General features: G+C 40.4%; 1 protein-coding gene across 1 annotated transcript in view; it reads left to right on the forward strand.

Moving 5' to 3' along the window:
- Positions 1 to 22,117, forward strand: part of NIBAN1 (niban apoptosis regulator 1) — a 151,154-nt gene that overhangs the window by 67,934 nt on the left and 61,103 nt on the right. Inside the window, exons 4-5 of the mRNA XM_042977049.1 lie at positions 2,821 to 2,935; positions 7,810 to 7,977. Of these exons, the coding sequence (XP_042832983.1) occupies positions 2,821 to 2,935; positions 7,810 to 7,977 (283 nt within the window). The remainder of the gene's footprint in view (positions 1 to 2,820; positions 2,936 to 7,809; positions 7,978 to 22,117) is intronic.

Genomic DNA, 22,117 nt, shown 5'->3' on the forward strand with positions numbered 1-22,117 from the left:
GGAAGAGGCTTTAGACTGACAGGTCAATATGTTTCCTTTCCATTTCTGATGGAAAGTAGAAATAAAATACAGTTCAAACTTATTCCACAGGCTACCAGGCAATGCTCAAGTGCTCTCTTAAGTAGTCTTACTCTTTCAACATTCATTAAGCTAATATCTTCTCTGCTTATTGCTTATCTATATGAGGACTTTATTCAACACCTGATTTGCTCTCAGAAGCACATTGTCAATGCACTACATACAATAATGATAATAATATAATAATAATAATAATAACAATAATAATAATATAATAATGATAATAATAACAAATCATCTCATATTTTGGATGGCGCATTACAATGTTCTTTCAAGGAAGCTTGAGAAGAGGCAGTTATAGCATCATGGTTAATATAATGCACGTTGAATCACACCTTTGCCGGTTACTAGATATGTGTCCTTGCGTAAATTGTACATCTCCTTGAGCCTCATTTTTTTTTCTTCCTCTTTTCATTTTTTCAAGCTTGCCCCTTCCACTTGCGATTTATGGACTGTATTGTTTGCTTTGCTTGTCATTTTTTAAAAATGTTTATTTATTTTGAGAGTGGGAGTGGGAGAGGGGCAGAGAGAGAAGGAGAGAGAGAATCCCAAGCAATCTCTTTGCTGTTATGCATAGCCCAATGCAGGGCTCGATCCCACAAACTGTGAGATCATGACCTGAGCTAAAATCAAGAGTTGTACACTCAGCCGACTAAGCCACCCAGGTGTCCCTGCTATCGTTTTCAGTTTTATTTTTATTTAAAAAATTATTTTTCATAGTTTTTATTTTTGTTATTTTTTTAAATGTTTTTATTTTTGAGACAGGGAGAGACAGAGCATAAGCAGGGGAGGGGCAGAGAGAGAGGGAGACACAGAATCTGAAGCAGGCTCTAGGCTCTGAGCAGTCAGCACAGAGCCCCACGCGGGGCTTGAACTCATGGGCTGTGAGATCATGACGCAAGCCAAAGTCAGACGCTTAACCAACTGAGCCACCCACATGCCCCTTTTTTCATCGTTTTTAAATAAACTTGCTCAGTTTGTTAAGATATGGTCACTGAATTTGATAATAACTACATATTTTTTTAAAACTTGGAAATTTAACAAATGCCCATGCAGTTTGCCATAATTCCTCAAGGTTTTAATAATATCCTGTTTTTTAATTTATAGAAGGGCATTTTTAAAAAAATTATACCTAAGAGGGGCACCAGGGTGGCTCAGTCGGTTAGGTGTTCTACTTCAGCTCAGATCACGATTTTGCAGTTTCTGAGTTCGAGCCCCACGTCGGGCTCTGTGCTGACAGCTCGGAGCCTGGAGCCTGCTTAGGATTCTGTGTCTCCCTCTCTCTCTGCCCCTCCCCTACTTGTGCTCTGTCTCTCTCTATCAAAAATAAATAAAATGTAAAAAAAATTTTTTTTAATTATACCTAAGAGTTATATATTAAGTACCTATAAATTGCCTATTGCCTATTATTTCATTGAGAGTCCATTTTTGGCAGGTAATTAAGCAGGAGAAAATGAAGCATTCTCATTTGATAATCAGGCCCTACTTCCTGTCCACTTTCTGGACAGACTGGGGTGTGATTCCTGGATTTGTCACCAACTTACCACTGGGCTACTGGCAACTTATTGAGCTTCATTTTCCTCATTTATAAAATGGAGATAATAACTAATTCATAGCACTCTTTTGAGGATTAAATAACATCATGTTTATTAAAGCCCAGGTTGGGGCCGTTATAACAAATAACACAATTCAGTCTTGAGGCCAGTCTTAACTGAAATGCTCCTTAGACTTTCTCAAAGTCACCATTTCAGATTCTTCTCTGTTATGCTCTGGGTCCCTGAGGCGCTTAAGCAGCTGATGAGTGGTTCTTACAAACTGGAAAACCTTCTTAGACGTGCAAGAATTTGCTTTGTTGGGTCTCTTCACTCGCCATCCTACTGATGCAGAATATGTTATTGTTATTGTGATTTTGTTGCCCTGATAGACACCATTTTCCTTTTCCCCAAGACTACCCTCTAGATTTGGAGTACTACAATTTCCTGGTTCCATTCCTGATTTGCGTTTAGGCTGTTCATCTCAAAATTTTGCCCTGACTTAAGCCCTCCCCTCAGATGCACATGCTTATCTTTTTGTCCTCGCGAGTGGATCTGCCCACAAACTGCTTGTGGGCTTAGCAATCCTCTGCACCTCTTTGACATTTCCCGAACCACAGAGCTTTTCGTCTGCTGGCCAGACTTTGTTCTGATGTCATGATGTTACCTTTCCATCCCAGACCATTTCACTGTAAAACAGTCTCACGTAGTGGCATGTCTTATCATGGCAACATTTTTATGTTTTTGGTGAAAATCCATGGCAACCATAATTGCAATTACGTGTCCCGTATCTCACTAGTCGTCAGTCCCTAAGCATTTTGTGCACTAAGTGTCTGTATGCATCATCACTCTTGTGGTTAATAAGAATGATTCAGGTGCCAGCGTCTGAAATGGTTAAGTGTGGTGCAGAATTTCAAGAAGTTACTGAGATTATGTTTTCCCCACTTGAGAAACATAGCTAGGGTGAATCTCCTGGGATTAAAGACTCTGACTTACCATGTTGTGACCATCACGTGAAAGTATTAAAGTAATACCTTGCAAGGAACAGGTATGCAAAACCTATTTTAAAAATATATGGCTCTTAATGACATAGTGGAGGAGTTGCTATCTCTGAGTTGTGTGTGCCTGTGTCTATGTCTAATATTACTGATATTTTTCAAAAATCCAAATGGAGAAAAAAATCACTTATTTACGCTTTTTTTTTCCCCAGGCCTATCAGAGAGGAGCAGCTCCTAAAAGCCGAATTCTTCCAGCTGGTGGCAGGGTGTTAACCTCAGAAGATGAATATAATTTGTTATCTGATCGGTTTTTCCCAGACCCTATTGGTGAGTTGCTCAGCGTTCTTTCTCAAGACAAAACTCCTAAACTTGTTTTATTTAGCTAGACCAGTGGTTCTCAATGGGGAAAGAGGATTTCACCCCCCAGGGACATTTGGCTGTGTCCAGAGACATTGTTGGTTGGATAGAGGGTAATGACACTGCTAAACATGCTACAATGCCCAAGACAGCCCCTGACAATGACTTACCTGTCATAAAATATTAATAGTTGCTGAGGCTGACAAATTTTGGGCTAGCCACACATTCTCTGTAGACAAATGGAAGATGTCATTTCTCTAATTGGAGTAAACATTTTACCACTTCTGTTATTTTAAATCACATTCAGTAATACACAAGTCAGTCCCCGTGTTTCTAGCCCGTGGAAAATGTACCATTCATTTGTCAGGCATCTTAAGGCCTTGCAATATATGCCAGCTTTAACAGCAATACACAGGGTGGCAAAAATAAATAGGTAGGGTCCAGTCTGTGCAATGTACAATACCACCATTAAGCATACAAGTCCAGACCTGTCTGGGAATATTATTTTTACAATTTTAGGATGATAATGCAGTAAAATATCCTAAACTGACAAAGTACTTTAAACAAACGTTGCAGTCACTCATAGGTACTATTTAAAAATAGCATTGCATTAATCAGCGAATCTGTAAGTAATAGCTGATTGTTGCCATGGAAAGAGTATTGAACGATAAATTTGGAGGCTGGATTTTTATCTAGTTCTGTGACATTTATCAAGTGGTTTCCCTAGCTGTTACTGATCCTCTGTGGCTTCCGATTCTCCTACTCTAGGTCCTTGAACTTAAAAATTTAGAAAGATCTTTCCAGCTCTAACATACTATGATTCTCATTTATTCCACTTTTTCCATGTAGAAAAAGTGATGGATAATACGTAGACAAAATAGCACGTTTCACAGAGATTCATGAACTGTGGGGAACAATTCCATCTGGCTTTGTGTAAATCACACCACACAGTAATTACTTGGTTTCTTGAAGAGAGACCTGGTTCTTAAAATGGGTATAGTCATATCATTAGAATTTATGGAGAAAATTATAATTATTTTATCAATCATTATTTTGGTGCAGAATGCTTAGCATAGGGTTTTTAATAGCTATTATAGGATTAGTACATGGACCATAAACCTAGACTAACAAACTATTACTAAGTAATTCAAGCTAAAACAATGCTTTATGTGTACTGTACATATTATTATATTTCCTTTCAACATCTACTTGTATGTCATCTTGGCTCTGGAGCTGCCACTAGAAATGGGAATACCAACTTGATGACTCTTCAGAATCTCTCCAGTAGAACTTTCCAATGAAATCAGTCAGAATAGACAATACATTTATTGGTTTTTTGGTGAAAGCATATCAGAAGGAATGAAAAGGAATAAAAAACACAAGGCCTGTGTGACTAACGCTGTTTGGCCCAAGGCTTCAGTTTGCGGTATTTCAGTGACTTTTTTTTTATTGTATGGTGTGGCTCTCTGGGTATTAAAAATAGAATATTCTACAGTAGATCATTTGTGATGTCTTTGTAACTCAACTCAGAAAAAATGCAGACTAATGGCCTCTGGAAAATTGTTGTACATTGTTAAATGGGAGACAGCTAGAGGCTAAGAGGAGTGAATTTTAAGGGGCTTGCTGAAGCTTTTAAATGCAAAGGGTCAGTGTTGCTTTTGACTTATTTGTATAAAACTGACATCTTGGAAAGAGTGAGGGGAATGGTTTCATAAAACCATGTTAATCAGGAAAGACTCACTGTGTGATACTAATTCAACTGGAAATAGAATAAAGGCACAATAAAGATGGGAAGCATTAACCCCACTTGGGAAAAGCACTGGAGGTTATGAATGAATATGTCTTCTTTACATGCTATTCTACCAAGATGATGTATCAATAATGCCTTCCTATTTGGCTAAGGTGATTCACTTATTTGACAGTTATTTAGAATCTCATTTGGTGCACAAAACAAAAGGCTCAAATACATAAAGCTTTATTATTTTGCTAAAAATATTTTTGGATATTGCAAGTCCAGGGCTGGTGTGACAGCTCCATAAATGTCAAGGACCCTTTCTAGCTTTTGCTCCCTTTGTCTCTAGGTCATTGCCCTTATTGACATAGTCTGAGGGGGCTGCTGGAGCATCAGGCAGGGGTTTTCTCATTCCAGACAGCAGGAAGGAGAAAAAAGGAGGAGGTGGGGCATTCCCTTTCTTCAAGGACACTTCCAGGAAGTTTCGCTACCTCTCTAGTTTATATCCCATTGACCAGAACATAGTGGCTGGGGCACACCAAGGTGCAATGGAAGCTGGAAACGTAGTCTTTGTCTTAAGCAGTCACTTGCTCATCTGAAAGTTAGGGATTTTATAACTAAGAAAGAAGGGGAAAGTAGATAATGTGTTACTGTTAGAGGTCTGTGCTACCAAATTTCATCATTCACTCGTTTGTTCGTTCATCCATTGATTCATTCTTATATTATGTGCCTGCCAGGTAGTTTTCGAGGTACTGGTGGGCCAAAGATTGTGCTTCTAGTGCATTCTACTTTGTTACCTTCAGCTTCAGGACATTGAAATAGAGTCCCCATATATGCCCCAGGAAATCTGTTTTTTATTTATCCAGTCTTGATTTATTAGTTTGCCAGTAACAAGACTGTTTTGGAGTGGCTTTGATCCATTGTTGGGTACGCCCAGTGCTTTCAGTGGCCTCGTAGAGGGTTCTTTTTTCCTCCCCTTCCCTGAGATTGGTGCCCTTTTTATGTAGGCAGGGAGCACAGAGCTAATAAGCTGGGGGTCATTTAACCAAGCGTAATATATAATTGGAATGCATGGAAGGAAATAAAATTTGGGTAGGGATATGAATAGTAGCATGGTTTAACATGAGTTTCTTAGAATTGATTTTGAGTTGAGTGGTAAAAGTCCACTGTTTAAAGCTTTTAAACTTTCCTAGGATAACATAGCACATTTACTCAGCAAACTGTAGTTGAACATCTAGTCAGTTCCATGACTGTGCTAAGGGTTGAGCATGCAAGGATATGTACGATGCAATTTCCATCCTCTGGGAGCTCCAGGGCAGTGGTACTGCTTCTTGGGGAGGGGAACTGTGTGAGAACCAGTGGGGAGCTCATCTCATTCTGTGCCCTCCACCCTGAGTGTGAGTGCCAGACATGAAAACAGATCTGGGGAGATATTTGGGGAGAATAACATAGGGAGCACACAACTCTGTCTCTAGTAGTACAGTGGTGGGGGGGGGGGTGTGTGCCAACAAAGACACCCCAAGGACAAACTTTTAAATGGACTTTTGAAGGATGAATGAAGATTTTCTAGGCAAAAGGATTTTCTAGATGGAAATGAAAGAGGAAAAGGTAATAGGAACTGTAGAAGCTACCTGCGATATCATGGAATGGATGACCACGCCAAAGGAGAGCAGAGACTAGTGAGAGTGGAGGGAAGCCAGGACAGAACAGGGCAAACACCAACACTTCACAGGGGGATGGAGAGAAGGGACAGAGGAACCAGTAAAGCTGGCCAAGAAGAAACAATTTTTTAAAAAGCATGAAGGACACCAGGAGAGAGGTGATGCTACAGGTCAAAGGGAGAGAAGAGAATGTTTTCCAAAGAAAGGGTAGTTAGCAGCAGCAACAGATGTTTCAGATTAGGTTAAAAAGTCTTAGGTAATGGGGGCACCTGGGTGGCTTAATCACTTAAGCATTGACTCTTGATTCTGGCTCAGGTCATGATCCTACAGTTGTGAGATCTGTTCCTTTCTTACATAAAATGGGAACCCATCTGCACTGAGCGTAGAGCCTGCTTAAGATTCTCTCCCTCCCTCTCCCTCTGCCCTTACCCTGCTCACATGTGCACACACACACACTCTCTCTCTCTCTCTCAAAAACAAAACAAAACAAAAGGTTAGAGGGGGAGGGAGCCAAAACATAAGAGACTCTTAAAAACTGAGAACAAACTGAGGGTTGATGTGGGGTAGGAGGAAGGGGAGGGTGGGTGATGGGTATTGAGGAGGGCACCTGTTGGGATGTACACTGGGTGTTGTATGGAAACCAATTTGACAATAAATTTCATATTAAAAAAAATTTAAAACATTTTTAATGAAAAAAAAAAGTCTTAGGTAAAATAAAAAAGAAAGGCTTAGGTAATGAAGAAGAAGCCCCAGGTTGGCCATTAGGATGACATCAGTGAGCTCGGCACTGGGGTTTCAGGACTGGTGGGGCAGGAACCAGACCGAGGTGAGAATCGGTTTGCTGCTCAAAGAAGCAAGTGTTGGTTTGGCAGCGGTAGGGAGGAGCGGGGACGGGAGTGTGAGCGTCTGCACAGGTGGACAGGTGACCCTGAGGAAGGCCAGTGGGGATGCGCAGACTCTGTGGAGCATTGCTATGAGGAAGTTGAGAAAGAGGATGTCTGGTGGCCCTGGCTGTCTTTGTCAAGTAGCAGGTGAGGCCACCTGCTGGAGCGAGACAGGTAGAGCTGGTGGATGGAGTGAGAGGAGCCTGAACTGCCATTTTCCACCATCCTGTGAAGACATCTGCTTCATGGTTCTGTTCCACGGCCTGCTCCAAAGAGTTTCCCTCACAGGCTGATATAAGTATTTTAAAGTTTATTTAATTTGAGAGAGAGGGAGAGAGAGAGAGCGCACAAGACGAGGAGGGGCAGATTGAGAGGGAGAGAGAATCCCAAGCAGGCTTTGTGCTCCCAGCTGCGGAGCCGATGCAGGGCTCAAACCCACAAACCATGACCTGAGCCGAAACCAAGAGTCAGACCAAGACTGAGCCATCCAGGTGCCTCCTGAAGTAAGTATTTTAAATAAAAGATAACACGTTTTAAAATGTCTTTGTGTTTTCAATGTTTCTTTAGCATCCAGTGAGAAGGAGAACGCTCAGCCCTTTGTGGTCGTGCCTAAGGAATTCCCGGTGTACCTGTGGCAGCCGTTCCTCAGACACGGCTACTTCTGCTTCCACGAGGCCGCCGAGCAGAAGAAGTTCAGTGCTCTCCTGAGTGACTGCATCAGACATCTCAATCACGGTATGACATGGCTGTCCTCACATCCGCAGCTGGGCTGCTTTTTCTCAGGGGGCCTACTCAGTCGCCTGTTAGAATGATTCCTAGAAAGAGCCACCATTGTGCTGGCCCCTGAAAGGAGGGGAAGTCAAGTGAAAGCAGGAGTTTGGAGCCCAGGAGCGCCTCCACTTTGCTGGTTCTTGAGTCAGGTCTGGGAAGCCTCCATGAAACAGAATGCAGGGCACGTGTGAGCCGTATTTATCCATATAATTTTGTGCACAATCCATCCTCTTCCTTTTTCTTGATGTTTCTTGCTGAAATGACAGCAAGGATGTGCCAGCTGTCCGTGGCAAATTTAGTCCTTATGACATTTCTTGTTTTTTCTCTCCTTTGTATCTGAATAACTTGCTCAAAACTTTATGGTACACCAAATCACTTGGAGAACTTATTGACCACGGATTTTTGGGCCCCACCCTCAGATATTCTAATTCACTGGATCTATAGTGGAGCCCCGATTTTGCTTTTCTAACAAACTGCCGAGCGACGCTGATGCTGCTGGTCGTGGGCCACACCTGGAGTAATGTTGGCTTCACTTTGCTCTAGGTATGGATTTAATCAGTATCACGTCTATAATGGGAAAAAGACTTTTCATTGCGCTATGGGATGTTTTTGATGAATTGATGTGAATGCGGGGTTTTCTGGACTCCACGAAGTCTTCATTTACAGATAATTAATCTTTTTGTTCTTTGGCCGCTGGAAAGGCAGTTAGTCAAGTATCACCGAGGATGTACCCTGTGTCAGCCTTCATAGGTATTAAGAACAGAGTCATGAACCGTGCAGAGTTCCTCTCTCTGGGTCTATATTCAAACACAGAAGAAGGACCACAGGAGCACAAATTAACAAGATAACTTGATAATGTGTTGCAGAGTAACGGGGTGTTACTACACAGTGAAGAATGGAGTTCAGGACTTGAGGCTTGTCAGAGGAGGTCTTTTTGAGCGGGTGACTTTTGAATTGAGTCACCTTATCCATCAGTGCCTTTATTTCCTAATAAGGCTAATGTCATTGTATATTTTCTTTAGAGTTCTGAGGTTTCCCTGAGAATGTCAGTCCTCAAGAGCAAAAGTCACTAGCAATGTTTGTTGGTCTGTTCTTGATTCTAGCTCGTGTATTGGTAGGAAGCTATGGGAAAAAATAATGTCACTCTATTTTGCTATAGCAACTCTGAGTAACAATGGTCACAATATTGGCTCATAACTGGTTAGGGACTTTATAAAAACGATACCCTTATTAATATCTTGCCTTGTGGTTTTGATGTTTTAGAGACAAATAATTGCCTAGCAATGCTCATTCCATCTAGCTCATTTTTCAACACACTCACACCTCTGTGTGCAGGGCCTTGGTCTAGTATGAACATGCCGTTGGCACTAACCATGCGAACCATGCAGTTTCACGCAGCAGAGAATGTTCTCTGCCTCGCCAGATGGGACTTGCTTCATTCCCCCTTCCATGTACATAATAGGAAATTCCCTGGGGAATTTTTGGATGTGATGTAGCCTGCATTCAGATTCCATTTATGGAAGATTTCAGTCAATTCAAAACCTAACTTTGCTCTCCAGTGTTATCAAAGGCACTAAGATAACAAGGTCTAGTCACTTGCTCTCATTTTATGTCACAGTCCTCTGTCCATAAACAACTTTCCCTCACTGAGGCTCTATGCAGACTTGCTGTGATGTGGCAGAAATTCCTGTAGCCACAGGCAGGACCAGAGACCATCAGAACATTGTAAGGAACAGTCTTTGACTGCCATGGGCCAGTGAGCTCCTGGGTCTTTCCCTCCTCACTTGTCTTTCTGTGTTTTTGACCGCACAATGTACCACCCGTCTTTACTGACTCACTTTTGTTGTTTCCACCTCTACCTGTTATTCACTGTGTGATCTTGAGTAAACCCGTAAGAGGTTCACGAACAGTGAACCATTCTTTTTTTCCATAATTACCAGAAGAGTCCAGAAATAGATGTAAAATTAGGGCCATGACGGGGGCCTGAAACCCTAAGGGGACGGCGTGATTTCCACTCTCAGGCAAATAGAGTAGGGCTGTCAGCCTGCTGTCTCTGCTCCACTGGCTGTCAGGCCACAATATGCCGCTGTTGAGAACTAGGTCTGAGATATTCAGGCAGCTGGTGCTGGGCCATCATTGACTTTGTCCACTCACAAGTCTTCAGGGATCTTTTTTTCCTTTCCTTTCCTTTTTAAAAAAAGTTTATTTATTTTGAGGGGGCAGGTGGCAGAGACAGGGAGAAAGAGAGAATCCCAAGCAGGCACTGTTAGCATGGAGCCCGACGTGGGGCTCAAACTCCCAAACCGTGAGATCATGACCTGAGCTGAAATCAAGAGTGGGACACTCAACTGATTGAGCCACCCAGGTGCCCCTCTTTTTCCTTTTTCATTTTTATTGAAATGTAAATTGACATAACATGGTATTAGTCCAATACCATTAGTCCATTATGATATATGTATGTATATATATCATACAACGATCACCACGATAAGTTTAGTTAATACCCATCACCTCACGGAATTACAGTTTTTTTTTCTCATGATGAGAACGTTCAAGATCTACTCTCTTAGTGACTTTCAAATATATACTACAGTATTGTTAACTATAGTCACTACACTGTACATTACATCCCAGAATTTATTTATTTTATAACTTGAAGTTTATACCTTTGATTGATCACCATCACCCCTTTCCCTGCCTCCTACCTCCTGTCTCTGGCAGCCAACAATCTAATGCCTGTTCCTATGACTTGGTTTTGTTTTGTTTTTAGATTCCAAATGTAAGTGAGATCATATAGTATTTGTCTTTCTCTGTCTAACATATTTCACTAAGCATAATACCCTCAAGGAATCTTTGAAGGAAGATCATTTCATTGCCTTTGTGGTAGGTTCCACCAAAGATGTCTGCCACTGGGGATTCCTAGGATACCTCCCTTGGTGCTCAAATACCACCACAACCCAGCCCACTTGCCCCAGGAATTCTGGGTTCAAACTGGTCCAGGTATCCTTGTCCATTCATTCTGAATCCAGAACCACTTCTCCTACTACTCCTTATGGGGTGGGTGTGTTTCCTATTTAATCTGAACAAAGGGCCTGATTTGTCTTGACAGATTCAATCTCGACACCTGGTTCTTGGACAATAAAGCTATGTCTTAGAGTAGGTTGGGGCAGGCAGAGGGCTCTCTGCTCCTTCTTCCTTCAAGAGAGGGAGCTGCTTCTGGGCTCCTCAAATATTATTTACACTCCCAAGGTACATAAAGGTAGGGGTGTGTGTGTGTGTGTTGTTTTGTTTTGTTTTGTTTTTGGCACCTCTTCACTGAGCAGGCATAAAAACATTCCACAAGATTATTCTTTAGCAGAACATCCCACTCCCAACACACTGGCCTAAGTATCAAACCCATTGCATAATATGTGCCCAGAGCAACTTCTGTCCTCTGTCCTTTTGGAATCACACTGCAATCCCTTGTCCCCAGTGAGGGAAGGTCAGGGTACTAAATGTCCACTTCCATAAAATGAGACTTACATAAAGGCAAGGTATTCTAACACAGCCCTGTCCTATTCTTTAGAACTTTAGTTTGAAAAATCTGGTCATTGTAGTTATAGGGTTAGAGTTAAAAACTCTTTTAACAAATACAGAGTTGTACATATGCAACATGGAATAATGATCATTATCAATGCAAGCCTGTCTTTTCAGCTCAGGATAATGATTCCTTGGCATAGGAATTTGCAGGAAGGAGAAAAGGTGTTTCTGGTGGGAGGAATAGTATGCGTGGGGGGTCAGGAAGAGAGTCAGAGCATGGATCATTAGAGAAAGTGAAAGAATTTTGTGTGGCTGGTGCTTAGAGAGGAGAGAGGATCCAAGTGGGGATGGGAAGATGGGCAGGATCCAGGCTATAAAGGGCTTTGCAATGGATATTAAGGGATTTGCACTTTATTCTAACAGCTAAAGGAAACTTTTAAAGGGTTTCAAGCAGATAAGTGACTCAGTCATATATTCATTTTAGAAAGGTCACACTGGCTGCTGTGTGGGCAGAGGATGGGAGAGTAGCAGGCTGGGATGCCAGGAGACCACTTAGGAAGCTTTGTCTGGCAACGGATGGGGGTAGCCTGTGCCAGAGAGCTGATAATGGAGATAGTGAGAGGTGGCTGGATAAGAGAGATATCCAGGAAGCAAAATGGACAGAACTTGAGGCTAGATGGTGTGGAGAGTGAGGCAGTAGGAGGAGTCCCAGCTGCTGCCATTCTCTGAGACGGCAGCCTTGCCTAAGGAGCAGGTTCCAAGGGAAGGAGGTAATGTAGTCAGTGTTGTAGATGCTGAGTTGGAAAAGTCCATGAACATCCAGGTGAGGAAGTCTCATAGACAGACACGTGGACAGGGCTGGAGACAGGAGGACAATCTGGGGAAATCAGCAGTCTTTGTGCCATCATTGAAGCTGTGGCTGGCTTTGTAGGAAGGCTGTGGTTTGCCAGCCCCTCAAAGGGAGACCAGCTTTTTTTTCTATGTATCCCCATTGCCAGCAATTGTCCAAGGGTCTGGTGTCCGGTAAAGGCTCTGTAAATATCTCAATCCTTCATCCTTTGGTAGTTACAAATACGCTCATGTGTGAAAAAGCATGGAGCATGTATGTTGGTGCAGCTTAAAGACGTTTGTATGTAAAATCTGTAAACATTAAGTGAAATGGGTTGGTGCTTTTATTCACTCGCTACGTGGATCTGTGATTTTACTATTGAGCCTGTAGGCAGCAAGCTCATCAGGAATATAAAACCTTTGTGAAATTCAGTGGCTCAGTTAGGGTCTCTGACTCACCCTCTTCATACAGATACATACTTAATTGCCAGTGTCTGTTCTATATTTTATTTCAAGTTCACTGCTACCAACCTGCTTTGGGACTCATATATAAAAAACATTCCCAGAGGCTTATGGTTGATCTTATTTTTTCCAATTACTGCCACTTCCTTGTATAGGTAACAGTCAGATAAATCACCTGTAAGCACACTTTTTGATTAAAATCCTTCAGTGGGCACGGCCATTGTCACAAAGATGAAACATTTCATTCCAAGGCGGCTGGCTGGGCCTGATTTACTGTATTCACGGGCACAAGCCACCTCTCTCCCAATCTTGCTGCCTTACTCCTCCCGCCTTCTTTGAATCGGAGTGTTACTTGGATACCTTTGGCTTTGCATATACCTCAAATACCTATGCCTCCTTTCTCCCTATTCCTTACTCCTTTGAGAACCAGCTTCAGTCTGACCCCTGCCATGAAGACCCCAAGGTTAACTTCTCTAGCACCTGTTATCTGCCCCCCTGATTGGAAACTGTCTATAGTTTGCCTCACATTGTTCATTTTCACATCTCCTTGTCCTATTTCTCTTCCTCTATTTCAAGTCCCTCAAGGGAAATCGTGTGTCACCCTTGTATCCCCATGCAGTGCTCAGGCAAGTATCTTGTGTTTCATAAAATGGCTCAAGGACATGAATGAATTAATAACTTACTGCTAAAATAAAGCTGACTTCAGAATTGAAATGCGATTTTAGAGACGATAATTGTAAATGTGGCTTGGCCTATTTCAAAACCACACTGGCATGAGTGACTGAAGGAATTTGTCAACACAAAGCCTAAAGGGTTTGAGGAACAAAAGAGTCCGATGTTAGAAGGCCACCGTCGCTGGATGAATGGTGATTCTGGAAAGGAGGGGGACCGCTGGCAAAGTTTTCTTCGACGGTACTGTGCTAGCTTGAAGGACAGCCAGGACTGCCACTCACCAGACACTGTTGTCTTCATCATCTTGAACACTAAGAAAGAGGGGAGAGTGAACTATCTGGGAAGCAGGAGGGCACATGGGTTGAAAAGTTAGTATAAAAGAAGAGCCCAGAGGATTTGGGGAAGAAGAGCAGAATCATGTAATGATGCCCTGCAAACCTCTGTTTCAAATTAGACTGTTCAATCACTTATGACAATTGTGACATCCCAGGGTGCCTGTAATGGAGTGAGTCAGGCTGAATGTGAAGCTGTCACGGTGATTAAACTTTGGAATTGGTTGCTGTCAGGACTGACTGCTTTGAGCTCTTATCCCAGAAATCCCACGTCAAATCAAACGCCTCTATTAGATTTGGTTTTGACACTTGCACATTTTCAGTGTTCAGTAAATGTTGCTGAATTAAACTGAATTTTAAAACAGAAAAGGATCTTATGATTCAAGTAAATAGAGCAAACCCTTTCTGGTGTGTTTATTTGAACATGACGTTTCATGCTCTCCAGTACTCACCAGTGGATCTCGGATCTGTTTTCACTAACGTCTCCTTGGAGCAGTGTCTCCTCAGCCTATTATCACCTGTGAAGCAAGTTCATTACTTGAGGGACTAAGTGTCTGATGTGTGGGCATCAACCAGTTTTAACTGAAACTTTACAATGCATTTTATGTTGTTATATATGAAAACATACTTAGGAATTTGTGGCACATACTTATATTTACAGACACACCTATCTCTGTGTCAGAAAATTCTAACTATGCGTGGGATCTTCTGGACACTTTATTAGAGATGAATGTTTGGACATACATAAATATAAGTACAATCTTAATAAACATCTCTTTGCATGCTTTTACTTATAAAAAGTATTCTGCAGTGTACTTTTGTTGCAATGCATAAAAACCTATATACACCATAAAAGAAAATGCTTGCTAAATTACTGTTTAATAAGTAACTCGATATCAGTTTCCAGTTTTCATAGGACTGACCCAAGGAAATTCTTCCCAAAGATTCTCCCTGCTTGGAGATGACCTTCTCTCCTTGGTTTTAGTCTGTGCTCTTTGCCTCACACAGTGAATGCTGTACAAATTACAAATATTTCTCTGTCCCTTTGTGAATATGCCATTTTCTCTAAAGGAGTTATCACTTCCCCCTTTCTGACCCTTGCTTATTGTTTATACAAAGCTGACTTTGGAAGAGACCTTAGTGGTCACCTATTCTAACCCACCAGAATTCATTTATGATAAGGCTCAAATAGTGCGTCACTTGCCCAAGGACACAGCTGGTTAGTGGTAGAGGACTAGTTGTTCTGACACCTAGTCCTTGACATCTATTGTCTTTTCAGCATTACTTTTTAGAAGACTCCTTCATCTCTTGGTCCTTTAAAACACAAAACTATTAAATCAGACTACCTTTATGATACATTTGCATGACCCAAACGTGGGTTATGTCTGGTTTCTTGATAAGTAGTTCTATCTGAATTTAACTCGGTATATTGTGCACCTGCTAAACATAACTGTATCTTTCAGTTTAGATATGCTCTGAAGATAAAATATTTGGTAATGTAGCTTGTTTACTGGTTAAATTTTGTGTATGATAAAACTATATATGGTTTTATATAATTTAAATAAAAGCTGGTTTGTAAAGGAAGATTATGCTGCTTGTGAGGACATGGGTTGGAATAGTCTAAAAATAATACACCTAAAATAAGCCAGACAGAGAAAGACAAATGCCGCATGGTGTCACTTATATGTGGAATCTAAAAAAAAAAAAAAAAAGTCAAACTCACAGAAACAGAGTAGAAAAGTTGTTGCCAGAACTGCAGGGTAGGGGAAATAGGGAGAGGTTGGTAAAAGGGTACAAACTTTCAGCTATAAGATGAATAAGGTCTGAGTATCTAATGTAAAACATGATGACTATAGTTGATAGTGTTTTGTATAATTGAAATTTGCTAAAAAAGTAGAATTTTAAATGTTCTAACCACCCCCCCCCAAAGATAAATACACAAAGTGATAGATGTATTAATTAACTAGATAGGGGGAATCTTTCCACTACTACACACACACACACACACACACACACACACGCATATATGTATATATATATACATATATATATACACACACACACATATATATGTAGTATATACGTAGTTACCAAGATGTACCTATTAGATATCTTATAATTTTATATGTCAGTTTTGCACCTGAATAAAACTAAAGTAAAAAGCCAAAATGATAGATCTAAATGTGTTTCATTCATATTATTTATACTTATGGATACACTTAAATTACTCAAATCTCTCAAAAACAGTCTAAGAATTGATACTGAAAGAATAGGTCTCCATCAGAGACTAGAATCACGAGAAGTGTTTTCTCTCAGCCATTTAGCATTTATCACCACCAGTACCTATGTATATAGTCTTCCGTTTATCTGTTGCCTGAAGCTACATTGCCATGGAACTACTGTTGAACACGTCTTTTGGCCTGTCCAGCAAATGTTATCACCTCAGTGAAACCACTGATTCTTGCTCTTCACCTCCCCTTCCTACTTCTTTTTTTTTAAGTTTATTTATTTATTTGAGAGAGACAGAGACAGTGCAAGTAGGGGAGGGGCAGAGAGAGAGCAAGAGAGGGAGAATCCCAAGCAGGGTCTGCACTGTCAGCGCAGAGCCTGATGCAGGGCTTGAACCCATGAAGCCATGAGATCATGACGTGAGCAGAAACCAAGAGCCAGGCTCTCAACCCACTGTGCCACCTAGGCGCCCTCCCCACTTCCTACTTCTAATGAACCAAGTGGTTATTTTGGTATGAAGATCTAAAGGTTGTGTTATGATGGTAGCTAAGGGTGACAAATTGGAGCACATATAAACAAGCAGAGAGTTGAAATTAATTCAAGTGAAGTTATTTGTCTGTGTTATTTGGACTGGGTACATTCCAAAATTACTGGACAGTTTTTGATGTTATTATGACTGATTTTGGCAAAGCCTGACTAACTTTCAAGGGTTTTTGTGTTTGTTTTTTTAACTTGTGGGTGGAATATGGTAAGATGGAAATGATATAGCAAATGAGATGGCTGTTTTAATACGTGGCTGTGTAATCAACATTATAAAAGAACTCCATTTGGCATATGTTCGTAGGTTTCTTTTTATTTATTTATTTTTATTTTTAAATTTTATTTATTTATTTATTTATTTATTTATTTTTATTTATTTTATTTATTTATTTATTTATTTATTTATTTATTTATTTATTTTTGAGAGAGAGAGAGAGACAAAGCATGAGCAGGGGAGGGGCAGAGAGAGACAGAGACACAGAATCCGAAACAGGCTCCAGGCTCCGAGCTGTCAGCACAGAGCCCAACACGGGGCTTGACCTCACAGACCACAAGATCATGACCTGAGCCAATGTGGATACTTAACTGACTAAGCCACCCAGGCGCCCCCTATATTTCTTTTTAAAATCAACATGCAGGAGGGCTTGGAGAAAAGTCTCACCTATTGTCATGGGATGGGGAGCCACTGTCCTTCCCATACTGTGGACGAATTTGGAGCTTGTAAGATGGAAGAGAACCATGTTGGGGCTGTTGTTCATTCTATTAGTTGTTTGGAGTTGTTTTGGTTTTTTTTTAATTTTTTTTAATGTTTATTTATTTTTGACAGAGAGAGACAGAGCATGAGCAGGGGACGGGCAGAGAGATAGGGAGACACAGAATCTGAAGCAGGCTCCAGTCTCTGAGCTGTCAGCCTGATGTGGGGCTTGAACTCACAGACCACGAGATCATGACCTGAGCCAAAGTTGGACACTCAACCGACTGAGCCCCTGGAGCTTTTTTCTTTTTTTTTAAATTAAACATTGACTAGCTATAAAAGAATGCTTATGAAGTATGCAAGAGGTTTAAAGAACATTACTGTCACCTCTGTTATTTCTCATGTGCCCCCCCTTATCCTATTACCTTCTTTTCCCTTTGAGAGAGCACCATCCCAGATTTTGTATTTTGCTTTTCTTCATAGCTTTATTATATATATTTAATCATTCTGCATGTTTTTAGACTTTATCTTGTGGAATTTTATTACACACCTTCTTTCATGACTTCCTTTTTTTCAATATTTTGCTCCATTGATTCACTCGTGTTATTGCTTACGGCTGTATTTCATTGATTTGCGTGGCAAAATATTTTCCATTGTATTAATGTACCATAATTTCTAGTATCCATTTTACTCTTGATAAGCATTTGGGTTGTTTCCATTTTTTGTTACTAACAGTGCTGCTATGAACACTTTCTGTTTGTTGCTGGTTTATAGAAATATAATTTTGAATTGATTTGCTAATATCTCAGGGGGTGTTCACATCAGTGTTGAGTGTATTTGGCCTGCAATTTTGCAATGACACTTTGCCATCAAGGTTATTCTCCTTTTTTAAAATAAAGCGTATTTGTTGATTTATTTTGAGGGAGAGAGAGAGCATGTGCACAGTGGGAAGAGGCAGAGAGGGAGGGAAAGAGAGAACCTCAAGCAGGCTCTGTGCTATCAGCATGGAGCTCCACGTGAGACTTGATTTCACAAATTGGGAGATCACGACCTGAGGCGAAATCAAGAGTTGGATACTTAACCAATTGAGTCACCCAGGCACCCCATGTAGTTATTCCTTTTCTATTTCTAATATTGTTGATCTGTATCTCCTCACCTTTTTTCTTGGTCAGTCTTACTAGAAATTTGTCAATTTTGTCAACTTTTTTTTTAAAAAGAAACAATTTGGATTTTGCAGACAATGGCATATTTGTTTTCTATTAGGTGAATTTCTGATATTATCTTTCTAATTGCCTTTTTGTCTATTTCCTGGGCTTTCTTTTGCTTGTTGTTCCCCATCCCTACCCCCCTCATCTCTTCAGGTAGATACTTAGCTCATTGTGAGGGTCTTAAAATGCTTGAAAATTCTTTGACACCTTTTCCTTGAGAAAAACGAAACCTAATTTTCCCTCTCTTGAATGTGGGCCAGACTTAGTGACTCACAAATAGAGGTGAGGTGTAGTAGTATGTTGAGTAGTAGCAGAAGTAGTATGTTGAGTTCTGAGAATAGGTCACAAAAAGAATAGCTTCTGCCTGGCTTTCTCTCTTTTGGGTCACTTGCTTGGGAAGAGCTGGCCACATCTAGTGAGAACACACAGCAGCGCTCTGTGGAGGGCCACGTGGAGAAAACTGAGGCCTCTTGCCAACAGCCAGCCTCAACATGGTGGCATGTGAGTAAAATTTCCTTGGAAGTGGATGCTTCTGTTGTAGTCAAGCCTTCAGATGATTGTAGCTTTGGCCAACAATGTGACTGCAACCTCATGAAACACCTCAAGCCACCACCCAGAGAGTTCCTGACCCACAAAAACTATGAGAAAGGATGAATATGTACCACTATTGAAAGTCGTTAGCTTTTGGAGTAATTTGTTTGTATAGCAACTGAAAAACTAATATAGTCACTAATCATCATCCTTTCTTCTGCTCTAATATAAGTATAAATGCTTTAAGCTTCCCTTTACGTATTGTTTTAGCTTAATCTACAAGTTTGGATGTGAAATGATATTTCATTATCATTTTTTTTTTTAACGTTACTTGAGAGAGAGAGACAGAGTGCAAGCTGGGGAGGGGCAGAGAGAGAGGGAGACACAGAATCTGAAGCAGGCTCCAGGCTCTGAGCTGTCAGCACAGAGCCCGATGTGGGCCTTGAACCCACAAACCGTGAGATCATAACCTGAGCTGAAGTCGGACACTCAACCGAGCCACCCAGGCACCCCTCATTATCATTTTTGCAGTATTTTTCATTTTTCACCGTCAGATTTAAATATTTTCTGATTTCCGTTATTATTTTTTCTTTAACCTCTGAGTCACTTAGAATTATGTTCCTTAATTTCCAACTATATATTGTGCATTTATTTTTTTTAAGCTTATTTATTTTTGAGAGTGAGAGAGAGCACACATGTGAGCAAGGAAGGGGCAGAGAGAGAGGGAGAGAGAGAATCCCAAGCAGGCTCTGTGCTTTCAGTGCAGAGCCTGATGCAGAGCTCAGTCTCACAAACTGTGAGATCATGACCTGAAATCAAGAGTCAGACACTTAAATCGACTGAGTCACCCAGGCACCCCTTATTATCGGTTTCTGGCTTAATTGTGCTGCAGACAAAAAATATGGTCTGTCTGATATTCTTTAAAATTGGTTGCATCTTGTTTTATGGCCTGTATGTGTGTGGTGTTCTGGGGGAGGGGGCCCACAGCCTAAAAAGCTCCATGGGTACCTCTATACATTTTACAGTTGTATAGTTGTATGTGTCTGTTAGCTTTAGTGTATCTTTGTGTCATTCCAGTCCTTTTTTTTTTTTTAATGATTGTTTTCTACTATGCTAAATATATTAGTTACTAAAGAGGGGTTTGTTAAAATCTGCCACTTGAAAGTGGCCATGAATGGTAGATTTTTTTCCACTTCTATTCATTGTTGGATTATATTTTGTTACATATTTTGTAACATATACATGTTACTAGATGGATACTTATTTAAAATTTGTTTTAGCTTCCTGTGAATTGAATTATTTACCATTATGAAATGACCCATTTTATCTCCGTTAATCCTATTTGTTTTCAAGTCTATGTTGTTTGATATTAATATAGCAACACTGGTTTTATTTTTTTCATGGCTTACACAAATATCCATTTAATAAAAACATGATAGTTTCTTAAATGGAGCATTTAGTTTGCTTATATCTACTATAATTACTTATACTTTTGTGTTTTCCATAGATCTCACTTTTTCTGTTTTCTTTTCTCTACATTCTTCCCTTCTTCTAGATTAGTATTGCACAATAAAAATGTGTATATTCTATTTGTTTTGTTAGCCTGCATAACTTAACGTCTCAAAAATTAATCAACATCCTCAACTTTCTCTCAAAATAATACAAGTAACTTAGAACACTAACTCCTGCAACATCCTCCCCCAACCCCCGCCCCGGCCGCAGAGTTTATAGGCTATTGTTGACTTGAATTTTAATTATCTTTTATTTTGACTTTCCAATATATTATTATTGCTGTTTCATACAGTTTTAATCTTTTTATTTTGACTTTCCAATATATTATTATTGCTGTTTCATACAGTTTTAATGCTTACCACATTTTTACACTATCTATGCTCACAATTTCTTCTTGCCTCTTAGACCTTCTATCTGGAAGCATTTTCTTTCTTCCTCACCTATATCCTGTAGAATTTCCTTTAGTTTGGGTTCATTCTTTCTTAGTTTTTGTTTATCAGAAAATGTCTTTACCTCCTCTTTGCTCAGAAAAGATATTTCACCACATGTGAAATCCTGGGGTGGTAGTTATTTTTCTGTCACCACATTGAATATTTTATTCCACTATCTTCTGGCTTCCGTCATTGAAGGTAAGAGATTTGTTGTTCTTTTGAAAGTAGTTTGATGTATTTCTCACTTAAAGAAATACATTTTCGGGGCGCCTGGGTGGCGCAGTCGGTTAGGCGTCCGACTTCAGCCAGGTCACGACCTCGCGGTCCGTGAGTTCGAGCCCCGCGTCAGGCTCTGGGCTGACGGCTCGGAGCCTGGAGCCTGTTTCCGATTCTGCGTCTCCCTCTCTCTCTGCCCCTCCCCCGTTCATGCTCTGTCTGTCTCTGTCCCAAAAATAAATAAAAAACGTTGAAAACAAAAATTTAAAAAACAAATAAAGAAATACATTTTCTTTGTCTTCGGCATTCTGCAGCTTCACGTGCCATAGCTGTGGATTTCCTGTTTATTTCTACTGCTTGAAATTTGTTGGTTTTCCTGAATCTGTGGATTACTGTTTAATACATTTGGGAAAATTCTCAGACGTTATCTCTTTTTCTCCCTTTTTTCTATGTCTTCTCTTTGGAAGAAATCTGATAAGATACATATGATATAAACATTTTATATTTTTCATCTTTTTTTTCTGTTTTTTCCTGAAAAGTTTCTACAGATCTTTTTTCTCAGCTATATTTAAACATGTATTTATTTATTTTGAGAGAGAGAGAGAGAGAGAGAAAGAGAGTGCACAGAGGGAGGGGCAGAGAGGGAGAGAGAGAGAATTCCAAGTAGGCTCCATACTCAGCACAAAGCCCAACGTGGATGGGGCTCGATCTCACCAACTGTGAGATCATGACCTGAGCCAAATCGAGAGTCAGACACTTAACTGACTGACCCACCCAGGCTCCCCTCAGTTATATTTAATCTGCTGTTACACTCGTTGAGTTTTATTTTTTAGTTGTCATACTTTTTTTATTATTTCATCATTTTCATTCTTTTTCTAATCTGAATAGTCATTTAAAACCATCTCTCTTTACTCACATGTTTAATTCTTT

This window comes from Panthera tigris, chromosome F3 (assembly GCF_018350195.1).
Source record: "Panthera tigris isolate Pti1 chromosome F3, P.tigris_Pti1_mat1.1, whole genome shotgun sequence".
NCBI classification, from domain to species: Eukaryota; Metazoa; Chordata; class Mammalia; order Carnivora; family Felidae; genus Panthera; species Panthera tigris.